This window comes from Formica exsecta, unplaced genomic scaffold (genome assembly GCF_003651465.1).
Source record: "Formica exsecta isolate Colony F162 unplaced genomic scaffold, ASM365146v1 scaffold4, whole genome shotgun sequence".
Lineage (NCBI taxonomy): Eukaryota > Metazoa > Arthropoda > Insecta > Hymenoptera > Formicidae > Formica > Formica exsecta.
The window spans coordinates 1,448,567-1,467,288 of NW_021851238.1; the positions used below are offsets into that span (position 1 = coordinate 1,448,567).

The window sequence follows — 18,722 nt, forward strand, 5'->3', positions numbered from 1 at the left end:
ATTTAATTAAAATAATTTTGTTTTAATAGTACTAAGTTTATTTAAAAAAATAAAGATTTTTTGAGAAAGAGAATATACAGAGTAATTTTTTATATATGTATATATACTTAATGTCCGTTGTTTGTTTTTTTCTCATCTTGCCATTTAATTATATAAATTAAATATTGTTGATGCATCTCTTTCTGCGTTGAAACTACATATTATATTTGAGATTTTCGCATCCGAAAAATAACTGATGGAAAACCTACTTACGCATCGAAGCGAGTTTTGCCAAAGCCCCGAGTCTCGCCCGGTTGGCGAAAATAGCAATTGGAGCTTGTAAACAAATATCGTATTAATACATTGTGACGTGCGCACATGCGTTTTGTGTTATCACTGCAGTTGGAAAATTGCAATTTAACACAACATGAATACACATATGCGTATCAAAACGAATTTCTCCAGGTTTTTTTCAATAATTGTCGAAACTAATACAAATGGCGTTTTAATTTCTGTTCTAATCGATTAAAAAAGCACTTTTTTTATGTGCAAATTTTATGCACAGCGTAATATACGTGTTATAAATTTTTCGGATACTATAATGCCATTACGTTTTGCTCTCTCTCTCTTTTTCTCTCTCTCTCTCTCTTTCTCTCTCTCTTTCTTTATCGAGCAATAAATAGAACTATAAACACTTGTATCTCTCTCAATAAACGCTTGCATTAGATTAATTTTCAATGTCAAAGTTATTATAATGTCAATGTCATAGTACATAGTTACATATACACATACATAGTTTTATTATGTAAAGTTTTAATGGCTCGAAGTGGACACTAGAAGAAATTACCTACTTTGTTGCCTTTTTTTTATACAACATTTTACAAAAAAACCTAGAGCAATCTCACTTTTTACATACTAATTTTACCTTTAGAGCTCAAGCATCGAGTAGAGTCACAAGGGCTGTTGAGGACATTTTGTTCATTCTGCCGCAATGTCGAACAGAGTTCTTTAAAACGCCTCTTCGGATTCAGCGCGGCTAACATAAAGTGTGGAATAATTTCTTACCGACTATATAGGCAATGCACAAACATCAGCTGAATTTAAACACAGACTCTAATGCGCGAGAATCGCGCATTTGATTAACAATTGTCATGACAGTAGCTAATATCGCTTACTGATCGCTTTAAAATACTGAACTTATTTCTGAGCTATCTTTCATTTCTCTCATTATTAGAATGTCTTATATTTTATGCTTACTATTATTATTGTTATTGCGTATTTTTATTTTTATTTTTTTTTTGCGTTTGAGGGGATGTGCTTAAAAGTATTTAATAAATGAGACTTTCTCTTTCTCTCTCTCTCTTAATTATTTATTTATTGTAATAAAAAAGAGAAATTATTAGAATTATATTTGCCCGTAAATAATTTTTATTTGCGAATTATCGTAAATCTTCATAATAGATGGATATCGTCTAATCTTCTCCGTCCAATGGGGGGTCTCGAGATTCATGTAATTGTGTAATTTCACGTCAATGATAACGTGTATTCTGCTATATCGAACGCGAGCGTACGTTCCGTTGCGACGCAAACCGGAAATCGGAGTGCAGCAATCTAGCGTGCAATGTAGTTTCAATTCGTGATTTTGCGATAGCTTCGTTTATTTACATCTTGTTTGTTATGCAATCATCTTCGGACACAGAAATTTCTTTAGAATTCTCTAGATTCTCTAGATTGAAAAATTCTTATATATAATTTTTTTTTAAATGGGTAAATAAAATTGAATATGTGTAACACGAAAATAATGATTGCTCTGATTCGAATATATCACTCGCGTGATTAGTCTTAAACGTTTGACAGGCAGGAAGAAAGGACGGCTATCTCGCGCAAGACCCTTAAATCCACTTATGATCAAATTAATAAAACGATCTCATGTCGAGAGAGAAAGAGAGAGTGACACGTTTTTCGGCGCATATAAAATGCATGAAAATCTAAACACTGATATTTGCAAGCAGATTTATGATCACTATCGTTAATCGACATCAATCTTATTAAATAAATACAAGTAATGCGGCGATGAAATTGCACGAGATATGATGAAAGGACGTGCGAGGTAGAATAAAAGGGATTGTTATAGCGATAAAGTTGATCTCTAATCCTTCTCACACGCCATGTTAAATCGCGTTAAGTGTGTGAAACCGATTGAAAATCCTGCGACAATAATGAGTCAGTCTCATGTGAGTCACGAAGTAAAACATTATTGCCCCTAAATATTTTGATTGCCAAACTAGCGGCGAACAAACGTTTAATCATGCGATTATTATGCCAATTCATGCGTCGCGCTGCACGAACTCATAAGCGACGATAAACAAAGCTCAATAAAGCCTCGTAGATCATTCTTTCGAAATTTTATATACAGACTATTTTACAGATTTAAATTATGGATTTAATTGAAGAGAAGTTTATCTGAAAATAATCATGTAATATATCATATAATTATCAATAATACATAAACATATTTACGCAAATAAATATATGTAATAGAATGTGACAAACAATGAATGAATTGCAAAGGCCAATAAATCATAAAGGAATGGACGGAATCAATTAATTTGAGATATGAATTTGTGAAATATCTCTTCGCTTTTTTTCTCGTGGAAAATTCACTTTGTAACAATTACACTTATATAATGTAATCGACACCGGAGGCAGATTAATATTTTTCATTGCGTATCAATTATACGGTTATCAATCATACGCGCGGAGTATTCGCGTGGAATCTGCTGGAACAAGCTCGATGGTTCATTTGCATTTGGCTGCGTAATTACTGTTATTAACGTTGAGAAACGAGTTTTGCGCCAGAAGCGAGTTCACCGACAGCTCGTCGAACTAACGAAAGAGAGAGAGAGAGAGAGAATTTATGCTACTGTAAATTCCTTTTCGTACACGGATTATTCAAACAACTATCCAGATATTTGGTCTAATAAAAATATCATTGAATGAATTATGTATGTCTGTGGCAGCCCGTGACGTAGACTTTAATTGAAGCTACAGCAGAATTTATGCTACTGTAAATTCGTACACGGAAAAAAAATGCTGTTGCTTCAATTAAAGTCTACGTCACGGGCTGCCACAGACATACATAGTTCATTCAATATTTTGAATATTTTTTTATTTCTAATATTTTTATTAGACCAAATATCTGGATTATTCAAACAACTATCCAGATATTTGGTCTAATAAAAATATCATTGAATGAATTATGTATGTCTGTGGCAGCCCGTGACGTAGACTTTAATTGAAGCTACAGCATTTTTTTCCCGTGTATTTCCTTTTTTTTTTATCGGAGATATGCAAATAGAGTTCCTAATAATACAAAGCGGTCTGTAATTACATATTATTATCATTTTTTAAACTATATTGATATTATAACACATGGTGAAATCATTTAATAATATTGTTTTACAGTTGCCATTTTATATTCTGACGTACACGATGATCACGCAAACGAAGCTATGGTCGAAGATTTTTCTCTCCGGCAACAAAAAAGATGTAAGTCCTTACTTAAATTTGTATTACGATTACGCGATTGGCGACGCCGCAATAAAGCACGCTTACGATGATACCGCATTCTCTCGCGGCTGGAATTGAGTCGTGGAATGCGCATTATGGAATTTTGATATTTTGTTGCAAGAGTAGCAAATGTCAAATAGCGCATAAATATAAGAAGAGAATAGAATATAAGAAAGATAGATTTTTTTAATATTAGATATTTATTTAATCGAACAGACGGAACAAAGCAATACACTCACACACATGCAATTTTTTCGCTAAAATTTTTCTTCTTAGAAAACGTCGATAAAATGCAAGGTATTGTCGGCACGAAATAATAACTATTTATTGTTAGTCAGACGAAGATGGTATGTCGAGCGCTTTTTGGGCCGATTACACAATCATGTGAACGCGATAACAATATATTTAAGAACCAAATATTTATAATTAAATAAAATAAAAATAATAGAGAAATAATTAATATAATAAATAATATGAGAAAGGCAATAAAATAAATAATATAGTACCAAATATATAATATTCTTTACTCTCAAATGTATAATATTTGAGAGTAAAAATGTATGTAGGTAAATAATATAATAACTAAGATATATATATATAAGTAATAACTTATTACAAAATGAAATAATAAATAGTTATAAATAGAAAGCTGATATATGGACAAGATATTTATTTTTTACTTTTTCTATATATCTCTCAGCCCTAAATACTGTAATCGATGCGAATAATTATTGCGTGAACATTACTTGCACGAACAATGGACTTATATTGAACGAGACCAACGAAGGGGAGACGATTTACAAATAAATAAATGGATAAATACCCACGACGAAGGCGATCGATAGATCAACCTTCTCGATCCTCGTCTTTTGTTTGCGCACAATACCGCAGAATTTTTTAAGCCAACATGCGACTGTAACAACACATTCTGTTTCCTTTCGTTTCCGTCCTACGACTTTAATGCTCTTTTTCTTGACTTTAACGATCTTCCGCAAAATAACCAATGAGCAATATTAACATATTGATATAATTTTTAAGATCCATCAAGATTGATATATATATATATATATTCAATAATTTATTATTTTATTTATTATTTCTTTATCCATTTGTTTTAATAAGAAGAAACATGAGTTCTTATAATTATATTAAAATCGCAAACGTGTTTAACATTTGTAGATCTATAAAATCAGATGTCTCGAAAGCGATATTTCTTTTGGAGTGGAAGGAAATATCATGGATCGTTCATATTTAAATTCCATTATTCTATTCGGAAACGAATTTCCATGCGACGAAATCGTACGACAATACATAAGTATCATAGCTCCGGGCGCACGTGAACCTTGATCCGACCTTCGGGAAGTGTATGGACCTCCTTCTCGCGATCCGTATGATAATGACTAATAACAGAGACACATCATTATTTGAATGATTTATTCGTCTGCGAGCAGTTCGTCGCGCGATTTTTGCGTCTAAATGTACTTTGTATGGTATATGCGATATATATACAATATTCATTCTTTGATTGAACGCACCAGATGAGAAATGATAACGCATCCGTGTATGATAAGTCATCCGTGTCATCGCATCGCTATTTATTATCATTCTTGTGTCAGACTTGCGGAAGATACTTGCATTCAACACGTGCCGAATCATGTATCGAAACAATGAAAAATCCGTTGCTGCCTTTCCTTTAATACAAATGAAAATTTCTTTATATCAAAAAAGAGAAATAATTTTTTAAATTACTTTCCACGGAAAAAGCATGTTATATTTATGTAATATCTTGATATCTCTATTATAAGAATATATATTGAATTTGTAATGTAATGTAAACTAAATGTGTGTAATGTAATGTAATGTACTTCTTTTTTGTAGAAATATTTTGGAGAGAAGCATAAAATTTGCTTCGAATTCGAAATAATTAAAACTGGCTATATTATTTATATATGATAAAATCAGTCGACGTTAATCGTCATCACTGTCTTCGCAAGATACTATCTGCATTAATTACTGATTTTAACTCTAATTGCACTTCTATAATTTCAAGTTAATCGTTTGAATTATATAACGATGATGTTCATGTAACGTAACGATGTTAATGTACGTTTACGTATTACATAAGGCGAAATGTGTCGATAAGAACAATTTACACAGAATCTAGATTTTTTTTGTCAGCTTTGAAATTTAATATCTCACTGTGTAATCGATTATTTCAATACGTGTTCGCGGAAGTTGATTGACATTTCAAACACGTAATGTTCCGAAAGAAAGATGTACATAATTCTAATCGCTTCATTACCGAGAACAAATTGTAAGAGGAATATCTCCACACTTACATATCTATAATATGTGTGTGTATGTATGTGTACATATATATATGTCTACACACATTAATAATTATTATATTTAATTTATCTTTCTAGCAAGCAATTTGAAATTTTAAATGTTTTATAGCAAGAGACAGTGACAAAATAAATCTCGATTTATTCAAATTTATTAATTATCAAATTATCACTGAATTAATCTATTCTTATTAATCTATTGAATTACAATAATGATATTTAATTATAATACACTTTAATTAAATACATTTAATTAATTAAATTATATTATCGTAATAATTAATCGTAACGTTATCATACAAATACATCTACGTATACAGTACGTACGAGTATTTCATTAGACGATTTGACATTATTTTCCAGATTCTCGCGGGTCTGGCCGCACATTCCGGTCAGATTTCCGTAGGATTGGCTCAAGGATATAGCGCGATCCTGATCCCCAGGCTCTTCGAATCAAATTTCGCGGACCAGTCGCAGGCCTCATGGATCGCCGCCCTCGGCGTCGTCTCGAATCCGCTCGGCGCCATTGTCGCCGGATTTTGCTCCGAATTATTCGGCCGCAGATCTGCGATCGTCCTAGCAACGCTTCCGCACGTCGCCGGTTGGCTACTGATTGCGCTATCGAAGAACGTGCCGATGTTGTATGCCGGTAGATTCATTAGCGGTATCGGCAGCGGCATGGCCAACGGACTTTATCTTTACGTCAGCGAGGTACATACGAATGCAAATGCTGGGAAATGCGTTCTTGATAATTACGATCAAGCGTAATTGCGATACTCTTTTTGTTAATAAAAAGATTTCCCTTTTTGTAACAGTAATTTAGTAGTATTAATCATTTTAATAATTTGTTTATAATGGTGATTTTTGAACAGTTTTGCGCGATGATTATTATTATTTAATTGTTTATTTATTTATTATTTATTATTTTATTTTTACAAAGATTAGATGTATTGAAAATAAATATATTTTCTTTCAGACAGCTGCGCCACATCAAAGAGCTTGGCTCGCGAGTTGCGGACCGATCCTCGTCTCCTTGGGAGTTTTGATTGTGTACACCTTGGGTGCCATCACAACATGGCAAAAGGCGGCAGCTATTAGCATTGGACCAGCGATTCTGTCGCTCGCATTAACGCGGTAATTACTTTCTTTACACAGTATATATATATCAATCTTTTTTTTTTTTTTTTTAGAAATTACAAAACATAAAAATCATAAGAGTTTACACATACACAAAAATTTTACACACGCACACATATACAAAGCCAAAATATTTTAAATATTTCCATCAAAAATTAACAATTAACAAAATTTTCTTAATTACGAGCGATCGTTAAACATGAGATTCACTTCTCCAGGATGCTCCCAGAAACTCCCGTCTGGCTGGTCTCGAGAGGTCGAACGAACGAGGCTAAAGAGGCTCTTCTGTGGTTACGTGGGCCCGGCTTCAACGTCGATAAAGAGTACCAAGAGCTCCGCGATGCGAACTCGAAACGGAAGGAAAAGGAGGAGAGCCTATTGCGGGCGTTGCATATGCCCAACGTGTGGAAACCGTTCCTGATATTGCTCATCTTCTTCACGCTCCAACAACTGTCCGGAATTTATGTAATTCTATTTTATGCCGTGAGCGTACTCGAAGACATCGGCGTAGATATAAACGAGTATGCGGCCAGTGTCGGCATAGGTGTCATCAGGCTCTTTGCATCGATCCTCGGCGCCGGACTGGCCAACATCTTCGGCAGGAAGAGCCTAGCCTTCGTTAGCGGTTTCGGAATGGCTATCACGGCTATGGGAATCGCTCTTTCCCTCAGGTTCGTATTTTCAATCTTCTCTAACAGTCAGCTTTTATCATCTCTTTCTGTATTACACATGATTTAATTTTTAATTTAATTCTGTCTCTTATTCATTCATTAGTCTTGCTCTTCGAAAACTCTAGCTATCCTTGAAAGTAATATTTTCGCTATAATTTGCCAGGTTCGAACTTCCATCGTGGATACCACTATTCTGCATTGGGACTCATGTAGGTGCGTCTATGATTGGCTTCCTCACATTACCGTGGGTCATGACCTCGGAGTTGTATCCGTTAAGATTCAGGGGCAGCTTGGGCGGTCTTACGACCAGCATCGTGCAAATACTGACGTTCGCCACAATAAAAATGTATCCGGATCTAAATACAATTGTCGGTCTGGAGATTACGATGTGGATATTCGGCGCGGCCGGTCTATTAGGTGCAATCTTCGCCCTAACGATATTGCCGGAGACTCGAGGACGTAGTCTCGACGATATCGAAATGAAGTTCTCCCGCAAGTCGAATAGCTCAACAAACGCTTGCAAGGCTTTTTCCAACGTGTGGTCGCAGCCGAAGAACATTACCCTCAAGCGATTCGTATCGATCTCGGAGGACAAGCAATCGAATATCGTCACGAACGCGTATACTTACGACAACTTCTGTCTGGAGTTGTCGCCAGAAAATCTGGAAAAAAATACCAAAATCCTCGAGAAAGAACCAACTCAGGATCAACGAGTTGTAACCAGTATCGCAATCGAACACGCGTATATTTAATAATAAGAAATTCGAAGAAACTTTTTTTTACATGGAGAAATAATTTGTATGTGATTTTACGATATGTTAAGTTATATATATATATATATATATATATCTTTCTCTCTCTCTCTCTTTATTCAAAACGAGTATATTTATTTATTTTGTACTAGTAACAAGCCGAGAGTTACGTTGATTCTTGTGATTTTAATTATGTAATATAAAAATATTGCTTCGTATTTTATATTTCATCGAAAAATGTTCCTTTAGTATTATGAACATTCCTAAAAGTGTGGTATAAAAGATAAATTGCATAAGTTTTTATAATAATTATATAAACACAGAATACACATGTTTTCTGTAAACTTATGTAAATATGTGTATGTTAGAGACATATCTTTTTGGTATAATTTCCTTAATTTGCTATTATTTAATTTCTAATTATGCATTTTTTTGCATAGATTTTTTGTACAAATGTTTTTGTATATACATACAGTGTTTATATAAGTTTTATTTACATGATAAGTTGTAAATATATAAATTAATAATATATACTATTTGTATTGTATATTTCTTACATAACAAAATGACAAAAGTTTTACTTTATCAAGAAATACATCTTCATTATATCGCGGTAATTCCGCTATCGATTCTTCAAGCGGTGATCTTGTAGCTAAACATGTTTGCCTAATACCAATGCGCGTTGCCGACAGCCGATCTTTAAAAATTAACTAATTTATACGGCAGTTGATGAGATATTCATCAGCTGCCGGTACGCCTCACACATCCCTATCACGTCATAACCGCAGAGCTCACCTCCTGCGAAATCATAGTATTCTATTACAGGCACACGAATTTTCGTGCCTTTTCATTCTCCGTTGCATACTGCGACGAATACAATCGCCAATTGTATCAGCTGACCATCTACTCGCTCGCGTGCTCCCCGGATACCCGTTCGTCGAACCTCGTGAATTTCCGTCGTTACGACCGAGCGACCGCGTCACCAACTCGCTCGTATGCGCCTCTGATAATTCATCATCGAAACTTGTGAATTTCCGTCGTTTCGGGACCGACCGGCTTGCCATCCCTCTACTCGTGAGTGTGCTGCCTTGATACCCGTTCGTTAATTCTCGGGAATTTCCGTCGTTTCCACCGACGAGTAAGTCGCCTAATCACGCGTCGATTCCTGTTATCCCGGTCACAAGGCACGAATATTGCCTCCGTCTCGTGGCGCGCGCCATGACAATCACCTCCTCGCTCGCGTGCTCTCCTGATAGCCGGTCGTCATTTCTCGTGAATTTCCGTCGTTTCGAGACCGACGCTCGCCGACGCAGCTCCTCGCCGTTTCTGCTCCTTTGATCGCAAAACACGAAATTCGACCCTTTCCGTTACCGGTCCAAAGTTAGAGGAATTCCGTTCCTCGACTTCGCCGGTCGAGACTCGAGACACTTCGACCCTTTCGCGCGGCCGACCATCGAGAACGAACGGGGGTCATCGCAATGCTGGTCGAAGGCCTCTCGCTCGATATCCTCGCCTAATAACAAGCCGTCAGTCTCGACTCTTTCCAATCGCGATGGCGTAGACGTTCACTTTTCTCTTTCGCGCGTCGATAGAATGTCGGAGCGAATAATCGTCGTCCGACTCTCTTGTCTCGATATTTTTCACGGATTTAATTTTATTAAAAAAATAAAAATTAGTTTTATAATCTCTACTTAGTAATTCAAAAAACTGCGAGAGAGATACATATATTTATATATATTATTGAAATAAATTTTTATTCACAATTCGATTGAAATTAAAAATTCCGAAAGGGATGTGTAAGGAATTACGATTCGGAGACGTAAATCGGGTAAATCACTGTGAGCCACGTGTAAAAATAAAACACAATGATGTATATTGATTACAAATGTTCGCGATACAGATGCATGATATCCGCGGCGTGGAATCCCTTAAATCCCTATGACATAATTTTCATGTAATATACGATATTACATTTTGCAAAACCTATCATATATGCGAGAAGAGAAGGGCATATAGAAAAAATAATTTTTTTCGATGTATATATATATATATATGTATATATATACACATATGTATATATATGCACATGACAGCGATGAAGTTTCGCGTGTCTCTGAGAGAGCAATAACATGCCATGTGTTCAGCTCTTTTCTCGCTTTCTTTATACAACAGTCACAAGTACAAAATCATGTACAAATCGGAGATCGCCATTTTCCAGTATATCAACAATTTCATCAATTACATAATTATTACGTTTAAGCAATATATACATATAGAAAATCGTATAATTCATCGCGCGAAGACGATATGTACAATAAAACTGCCCAATATCGTTTTCGCGCGATAATTTTCTTTGATATTGATCACATTAGCCTTTTTAAAAATTGTCAATACATACCCTCGCCTAAAGATCACGTTTATAATCTATTAAATGCAAAAATTATGAGAAAATTTGTCTGTAAGTACAAGAATAATAAAAAAAAATTGTTACATCAATTTTCATCACATAACATTTTGATCACACACATCACATCATACATAAATGGATGACGCTTACTTTTATAGAAATTATATTTAGGCGATTTTACTTTTTATTTATTTATTTTATATTTACGAATTGATAATGTAAAATTAAATGTAAGAGCCTTCAGCATATATCTGAATACTATGATTTTCGATAAAATGCAGGTATGAATTGTGTGATTTGTGACATTACTATGGCAATCAAAGTGTTAATGGCAAAACACGGAGAATAGACATGAAACACACTTAAAAATTAAGCACTGTGGTTCCAACATATTCCAATTCAATTTCATTACACACCTCTTTTACTTACAAGCTCTACTTTCTCATTCGACGTACAATTACAATCAGGCAGTTTAGGCTTTACTACAAATGTCTAAGAAAATAGCTTAGATACTCGTTCCTCTTCTTCTCTTGTCGCGTCTTATTTTATTTGTGTACAATTCTTCCAGAAAGAAAGAAAGAGAGAGAGAGAGAGAAAAAAATTCGCGGTCCGCTCCGATATATTTACAACGGGACGTTGGTATAATTAAATATTCATACTTTCGGCATTTTTTCTTACTAGAATTCGTAATCCTACGCGCTTTTCTTATACGGCAAACCAAATCAAATCACAAAATCTTCGTGAATACACGTAATCTCTAAATTATTTAATGTTCAAGTATACTTAAAAACGCGCGAAAAAGTTAATGTGAAATCAATTAACGAAAGATATTGTGTAAACAAATTAAATACAATTAATGTAGCGCAGAACATGCGCCGAGATTTTCAACTGAGAATACTGCTCTAAAAATGGAAGACATCTGTCTAAATAATTAAAATCGACCTATAGATTAGTAAATGCAATTGATTGAGCATTATCTATATATTCGCATTCGCATTGACATCTAATTGCTTGCCGTAAAGGGCAAATTGCGCTTTTTTGATTTGTTATATCTATTCGACCGCAAAATTAATAATACGCCGCTGTTCTATCGCTCTTGAATCTACAAATGCATTCGTAGATCTATTTAACACGACTATTATTTTTTATTATTACTTATGTTTGTTAATAACTATTATTATTTATTATTATTTATGTTCGTTAGCGATTATTATCATTATTATTATTATTCTCCGTGGTCCAATCGCGATTGATCGATCGTGAGAGAATTCTATTATGTATACGCGTTATGTCACTTGGGAAATTATGCAGAAACGTATCGTTCGAAATGTTTAGAGAAAGTTTATTATGTGCATTTATTATACTAATTTAGAAGTTGTAGGCTATGAGATGGAAACTGCACAAGATGCACATATGCGACGAAATTATCTCGCATCTTCAATTATATATATGATACATATATGTATATATATAAAAGTGAAGAGAAAAATAGATCTCACATAATCCCGATATTTCTTCGCTTTTGCTGGAGTCAAAAATAAATAAATTTCAATGTGTGTGTGTGTATGTGAATACCGCGATAATGTCCAAGAGGAATACAGCTGAGCGCTAATTGCAAAATTTTGTACTTATTCTAATTAAAGATGTTTTGCAATAACGTTAGCTTTTAATGGTATTTTTGGAACATAATTAGTACACGATTGAGACTGCGTTCGGAAACATCACCATGTGCACACGAGCGTCATTCTATCTTTGTTCGACTTTTATAGCGTTTTCGAATGTATCAAGTTTAATCGCTCTGAGAACGATTAATGACGTCATTGCATCGTCTCTGCCAATAAAAGGCTTGAATTCATAGTAAAATATAGTGATTAATTGATCCGGGTTGGATTAACCCGTTCATTCGAAAACGCTATTAATAAATAACAAAGATAGAACGACGCTCGTGTATACGCGAGTGTTTCCGAACGCAACCTAAAACGTCAACTATTCTATCGTTAATCGTACACGGATATCGTTACACGACACCGAATGACAATTACACATACTCTATACGTTACTCTCTAATTTTATATGATAGATTTTTAAAACGAAATTATAATAATATTTAGTCTTTACATAAAATGTCATGTTGTGTGATGTAAAACAATTTTGTCCTAGTGCATTTTTTAGCATTATTACAAATAGAAAGCTGGATAATTTTGAATGTTGTACAGCTCGTGTACAGCAAGTTTATCAGCTATTATTAACTTACTCTAGTTACATACTTATATTCGCATCCGTACCCCTCTTGGCAGTCGATTAGTAACTCTATCGAATTACAGACATAGGTATTGTCACGATCGCTACTTAAAGTGGCTAGTCATCGTGAGAGATTTGTCGATTGTTCGACGATTTCTCACGCAGCTCACCCGAGTTAGAGGTCTTAATTATACTAGAATGGAAAAAAGCCAACAACTCTTATCCAGATTGATCTAGCGATCACGATATTGCCGTGCGATCGATTCCATGTCCAGATTCGCTTGGAACGCAGGACGATCCGAGCACGTCAATGCTCGCTGTCAGTAAAATTCCGAGTCGGAACTATGTTGCGAGTCTACGCCATTTCGGTCATTCAGATACACCTCCGACGTTTGCTGAATAGATGACGAGTATTGCGTGGTTTCTCCATTTTGACCTGTATAACCAGGAACAGATTTCAATTTTATACCATTTGGATGTTTAAAAAAAACAATATAAGAAACATAAAAATATTACACATACCATGAGCGGCAAGAATAGTAGCTAAGCACTCGGCCACTGCCGGATTCGGGGCGCAGGCTAACGCGGGTGTAAGTCCTACGGCATCAACGGCCACGACACTGGCGCCTAATTGCAATAACCGACGAGTAATCTAGACAAAATAATATATTTCTCATAAGAAATCTGTATGTCACGATTATTACATTTGTCATATATTTACATGCAATATATTTAACTTACTGTTACGAGGCCATTCCTAGCCGCCAGATGCAGCGGCGTTCTTTGCTGTTTGTTGGTCATATTGATAATAGCCACTCGTTGCTGTTGCGATATGTTCTTGTCAACATCGGGGCCGCCAAGCGACTCGATCCAGTTTAAAAGCAGCGACGCCGCGGCAGAATGTCGTCTCTGGCATGCCAAGTGTAACGCCGTATTCTTACTGGAATCGACAGCACGTACATCGGCCTTCCACTCAAGTAGCAATTCTATCAGAATGCAACTCTTATTAATATGAAAGCGAAAGTGTATGTAAGCGCAACTTTATTGAAAAAAGTACGATCAGCAATTACCAATAGCGTTGCATTGTCCATTGACGGCCGCGCAAAGAAGCGGCGTCCGTCCAAAGTAATCAGTCGTTTCGAGCCCTGCTAGTTCCGGTCCGACTGAGTTTAGAATTAATCGCGCACACTCGACGGACCCGGCGCTGGCCGCGACGTGCAACAAGCCGCATGATGAATCTTTTGGAGCGACGACTGCTTGTCCGCCGAATTTGCTGATCAGCAAGTCTAAGCAATGCGCGGATCCCTGATACACAGCGCAATGTACCGCGGAAAACAGATTATCTGTAAGTAATCAAATATGCGATCCAATATTAAGCTGTTGTACTTGTTATATTAAACGATTTTCTTTATAATCCACGGAGAAACCGCTCACCTTCCAAGGAATCGTACACGTTATGATTCAAAAGATATTCGACGCAATTGGAGTTGCCGTTGTAACAGGCCCAGTGAAGCACCGTGCATCCCTGATCGTCCTTCAAAGCAGCCGCGGTCTGGTCGGCTTGAACGAGCGCTGCTAAAGCGTATAGTCTAAAAATAAATACTTGGAACATAAGATACACAATTCTAATAGGGCGAAAATAATTTCGTACAAACGTAATTTCTCTAACCTGCCACAAGCCGCTGCCAAATGTAACGGCGTTTTACCGTTTGCGTCTTGCACAGCCACTCGCGCACCGTGCTTCAATAGCAATTTCACCAGCTGATTATCTCGCTCGTTAATCACTGCCCGAAACAGCGGCGTGTGCTTGTTGACATCTGGCAAATTGCAGTCAGCCTTGTACCTTAGCAGCAGCATCGCGCACTCCGGATGATTATTCGCTACAGCCAGGGTCAGGGGCGTCCGTAGCTTGGAATCGTAACGATTCACCACGTTGGGATCGTCCGCGTTTTGCAGGAGAAGAGTTAGACAATCGGCGTGACCTGCCGCGGCAGCGCAATGTACAGGCGTACGTTTCATAACGGAATCCTGAAAACACGATGCATATTAATAGAAGTGCATGCAACATATGTTTAATGAGCAAAATATTCAAATCCTTACCTGCACTGACACCAAAGCACCAAATCGTAACAAGAGTTCGACACACTGTTTGTGTCCTTTGTAAGCGGCTAAATCTAATGGCGTTTTCCCACTGTCTTCCTTGATGTTCGTATCGGGGAACAGGGGTAGAAGCAATTGTAAGATTTCGTCGTGACCGTGATACGCCTGATAACATACATTTTACAAGTCAAGCATACGCGGCTTCGTATTTTGTTGAAGTCAAATGTTGTCAATTCTAATTTTGTGTGTATCTGTACCGCGAGATGAATCGGAGTGAGCGCAGGCAGAGGCGGCGGTTCCTGTCCGATTGTAGAACCTAATCCGGGCGAAGAAGCGGCCACATTTCCCGATGGCGACGGTGCATTCAAAAGTGCCTCCAGTGCCGCTTGATTGCCGCCCGCCACCGCATAGTGGATCGCGGTGAAACCTCGTTTGTCGCGTAACTGTGGATTCGCTCGATGCTGCAGTAAATACTGCACGCATTTGTAGGATCTACGGAATTACGATAAATCGTACACACAGATAATGCGGGAGACAAAGAGCCATAATGAAAAAAGAATGATTACTGACTCGGCGTTCGAATTCGACGCTGCTGCGGCAAGATGCAATGGCGTGGCGCCATTCACATCTTGAGCGTTTGAGTCGCTCCCGAAGCCGACCAGAGTGAAGACGCAAGGATAGTGTCCTTGACTCGCGGCGTGATGAAGAGCCAGTCGATTGTCGTTATCGACGAGGCGGAAGTTGGCACCGCTAGATAACAGCAAATCCAAGCAATCTACGGAACCCTATTCGGAACGTTCGCAATTTGTATTCTTCCGTGTGTGGTATGGTATAAATAATGCTTTTAAATAAAAGAAGATATTAAATATAATATTATCATTATTAAAAAGAGTTAGGAATAGATGCAACGCAGGCGTGCGCTCTTTACCTTAAATGCTGCCAAGTGCAAAGCTGTCCTGCCACCGATGTCTCGCGCGTCGATTCGTCTGCTATCGAGCTGCAGTAGTTTTCTACAGACCTATCGGATATAATAAAAACAATTCAAATTTTGAATTTAAAAAAACGTAACGTAGACTATGTCGTGACAAATTTTTGGCTCACTTCTATATGTCCGCCTAAGCAACTCAAATGCAAAGGCGTCCGTTGTTGCGCGTTGCGCGTAGCCGGAGATGCTGCGCTTTCCATTAAAGATGTTGTCAGGCACTCGAAACCGAACCTGTAATTTGTTCTTTGTATTCTTACGCATGCATCTTGCTTTATGTAATAGTGCGATATATAAAGAAAATATTAATATATGTGTTTTCCATAGACGATTTACCAGGCAGCGATATGTAAAGCAGTATTTCCATTCTTGTCTCTTGCATCAGGGAAAGCTCCTGCATCGAGCAACATTTTTGATCGCGTAAATCTTCCGTGGATCGCGGTCATGTGCAACGGCGTGCGGCCATCTTCCGATTGAACGTTTACCTTCAATCTCTCGCATATAAGCATCTTGAAACATTGAACACCGTGTACGCTGGTGGCGGCGATATGCATCGCGGTTTGTCCGCGATAATTCACGGCCTCTGCGTGTATCAATAAAATAGTTATTTCCGGTTACGTCAGGATGATTCGGTATCCTAAAAAATCCCGATTTAGATAACTCACCTAAATTCACGTGATTAGCCATGAGCGCCTTGATCACGAGGGGACATCCATTCAAACACGCAATATGCAGCGGAGTGTTTCCATACACATTCTTGGCCTCGATATCCGCGCCAGCGTTGATTAAAATACGCACGCATTCTACGTTACCAGAAGCGGCTGCTGCATGTAACGGGGTATATAAATCTCGATCCTTAACATACAAATGCAACATATATACGACATAATATATAACGTAAACCCCCCCCCCGACCCCCCTCCCCACCCTTCACAAGAATATTCTATCGAAAGTTTCGTGTATGTGCGTACTTTAACATCCACGTCAGCGCCTTTGTCTATGAGCACTTTTACGATCGCGTTGTGTCTCTGGTATGCCGCAAAATGTAGAGCTCTCCGGTCCTTCTTGTCAGAAGCATTTATTACACAGTCAAACTGCATCAGGTATTGGACCATTTCAAGATGCCCATTATATGCCGCATGATGAAGACACGTTCTTCCCCCTCTGTAGATTAATGATATAATGCGCGTTTATTACAAATAATTAATGCAATTGTAATTTATTTTTATACTAATTATATTAAATTATATACAATAAATAATACAAAGTACAAACCTATCAGTGACATTAATATTTAATAAGTGCGGTATTAAAAGTTCTACGCATTGCACAGCGTTATTTGCTGCTGCTACATGAAGTGGCGTCTGCCAACTACGATCTCGGGCGTTCGCATCTGCTTTATATCTCAGTAAAATGTCTACCACATTGTAATTGCCCAAACAACAAGCTCTGTGCAAAGGAGTTAACCATTTCTTATCTTTACTATTAGCTGCCGCACCATTTAACAAGAGAAGTTCTACAATAGCGGTATCTCCTCTGCAATATATAAATATAACAAACATTTTAAATAATTTAAATCATATATATATAACAATGAAAAGTAGTTTTAGTAGTTTTAGTATTTTGTTGATTGAGATAATGACCTATATGCTGCTGCATGTAAGAGGGAACGTTGTTCCTTGTCTTGCCAATTAACATCCTCTTGTTGTGATAGCAATATACGAACTGCTTCAACATGCCCGCGAAATATGGCCCGTAATAAAGGAGACTGCAAAAATATACAATTACAAAAATTTTGTAGATTTATATATATAATTATATGTTTATATATAAATTTTATATATATGTATGTAAAAAAGGAGAGAGAAAATATATATTTTGATTAAAGATATTAAGTAATTCTAATCACACACACAAAGCATTTTATTAAAGGCACTTGTCAATTTAAGAAAGGGAAAATACAATATATATTATATATATATATAACTGGAATAAGAGCAAGATGTAGGTCTGTTCATTCTAACTGCATTTTTATGCAACTCTTTTTTTTAAAATAAAGTCTAATTTATATTAAAATAAATTTACAGTAGAATTTAGAGATATATATATACAGATTTCAGAGCGAAAAAGATAGAAGATAAAAAATGACAGAAAATATTCTGATGACTAACATATACAAAGCATACAAATTTGACATAAAACAGTCTAACCTAAGCGAACGCTCGCGTGAGATCTTGAAGAAGTCGTCGTTTTAATTTAGTGAGAGAAACGCGGCGTACCTCGTCGTGAAAATCTTTGAAGACAGCTTCCTGTTGGTCAAGATTCATGTTGACGTGTGTCCTCGGGCTTTCCTCCTTTTTATAATCGTTTTCTTTTCTACGACAGCATCGTCACCTGATTACAAACGAGCGACACCGACGGCTAAGTGAGTCATCGGTTCTTCGTACTCCGGAATGACTCTCGCGGTTTTCGGCGTCCGTTATTAGGTATAACAGGATCGAGCTCGAGAGTCGAACAACTCGATCTCGCTCCTGGACA

At 36.8% G+C, this 18,722-nt stretch overlaps 2 protein-coding genes across 4 annotated transcripts in view; one reads left to right on the top strand and one right to left on the bottom strand.

Annotated features, from left to right (window-relative positions):
• The window catches only part of LOC115239901 (facilitated trehalose transporter Tret1-2 homolog), an 18,827-nt gene extending 8,969 nt beyond the window's left edge, over nt 1–9,858 (top strand). For all 3 annotated transcript variants that reach the window (XM_029814737.1, XM_029814738.1, XM_029814736.1), the window contains 5 exons: nt 3,445–3,528; nt 6,258–6,605; nt 6,871–7,028; nt 7,250–7,702; nt 7,866–9,858. In XM_029814737.1, coding sequence (XP_029670597.1) covers nt 3,472–3,528; nt 6,258–6,605; nt 6,871–7,028; nt 7,250–7,702; nt 7,866–8,454 — 1,605 coding nt within the window. In that variant the 5' untranslated portion in view covers nt 3,445–3,471 and the 3' untranslated portion in view covers nt 8,455–9,858. The remainder of the gene's footprint in view (nt 1–3,444; nt 3,529–6,257; nt 6,606–6,870; nt 7,029–7,249; nt 7,703–7,865) is intronic.
• A 2,855-nt stretch (nt 9,859–12,713) lies between these two features.
• On the bottom strand, nt 12,714–18,603 carry LOC115239881 (serine/threonine-protein phosphatase 6 regulatory ankyrin repeat subunit A-like). The gene is made up of 17 exons (XM_029814699.1): nt 18,464–18,603; nt 17,828–17,952; nt 17,460–17,720; nt 17,156–17,348; nt 16,850–17,039; nt 16,521–16,767; nt 16,304–16,418; nt 16,131–16,220; nt 15,773–15,987; nt 15,460–15,694; nt 15,203–15,367; nt 14,772–15,130; nt 14,537–14,691; nt 14,173–14,445; nt 13,844–14,088; nt 13,625–13,754; nt 12,714–13,538 (listed from the first exon to the last, which is right to left on the bottom strand). The coding sequence occupies exons 1-17, from the start codon at nt 18,509–18,511 to the stop codon at nt 13,423–13,425; spliced, it is 3,162 nt and encodes a 1,053-aa protein (XP_029670559.1). The 5' UTR covers nt 18,512–18,603; the 3' UTR covers nt 12,714–13,422.
• Nucleotides 18,604–18,722: the final 119 nt, after the last annotated feature.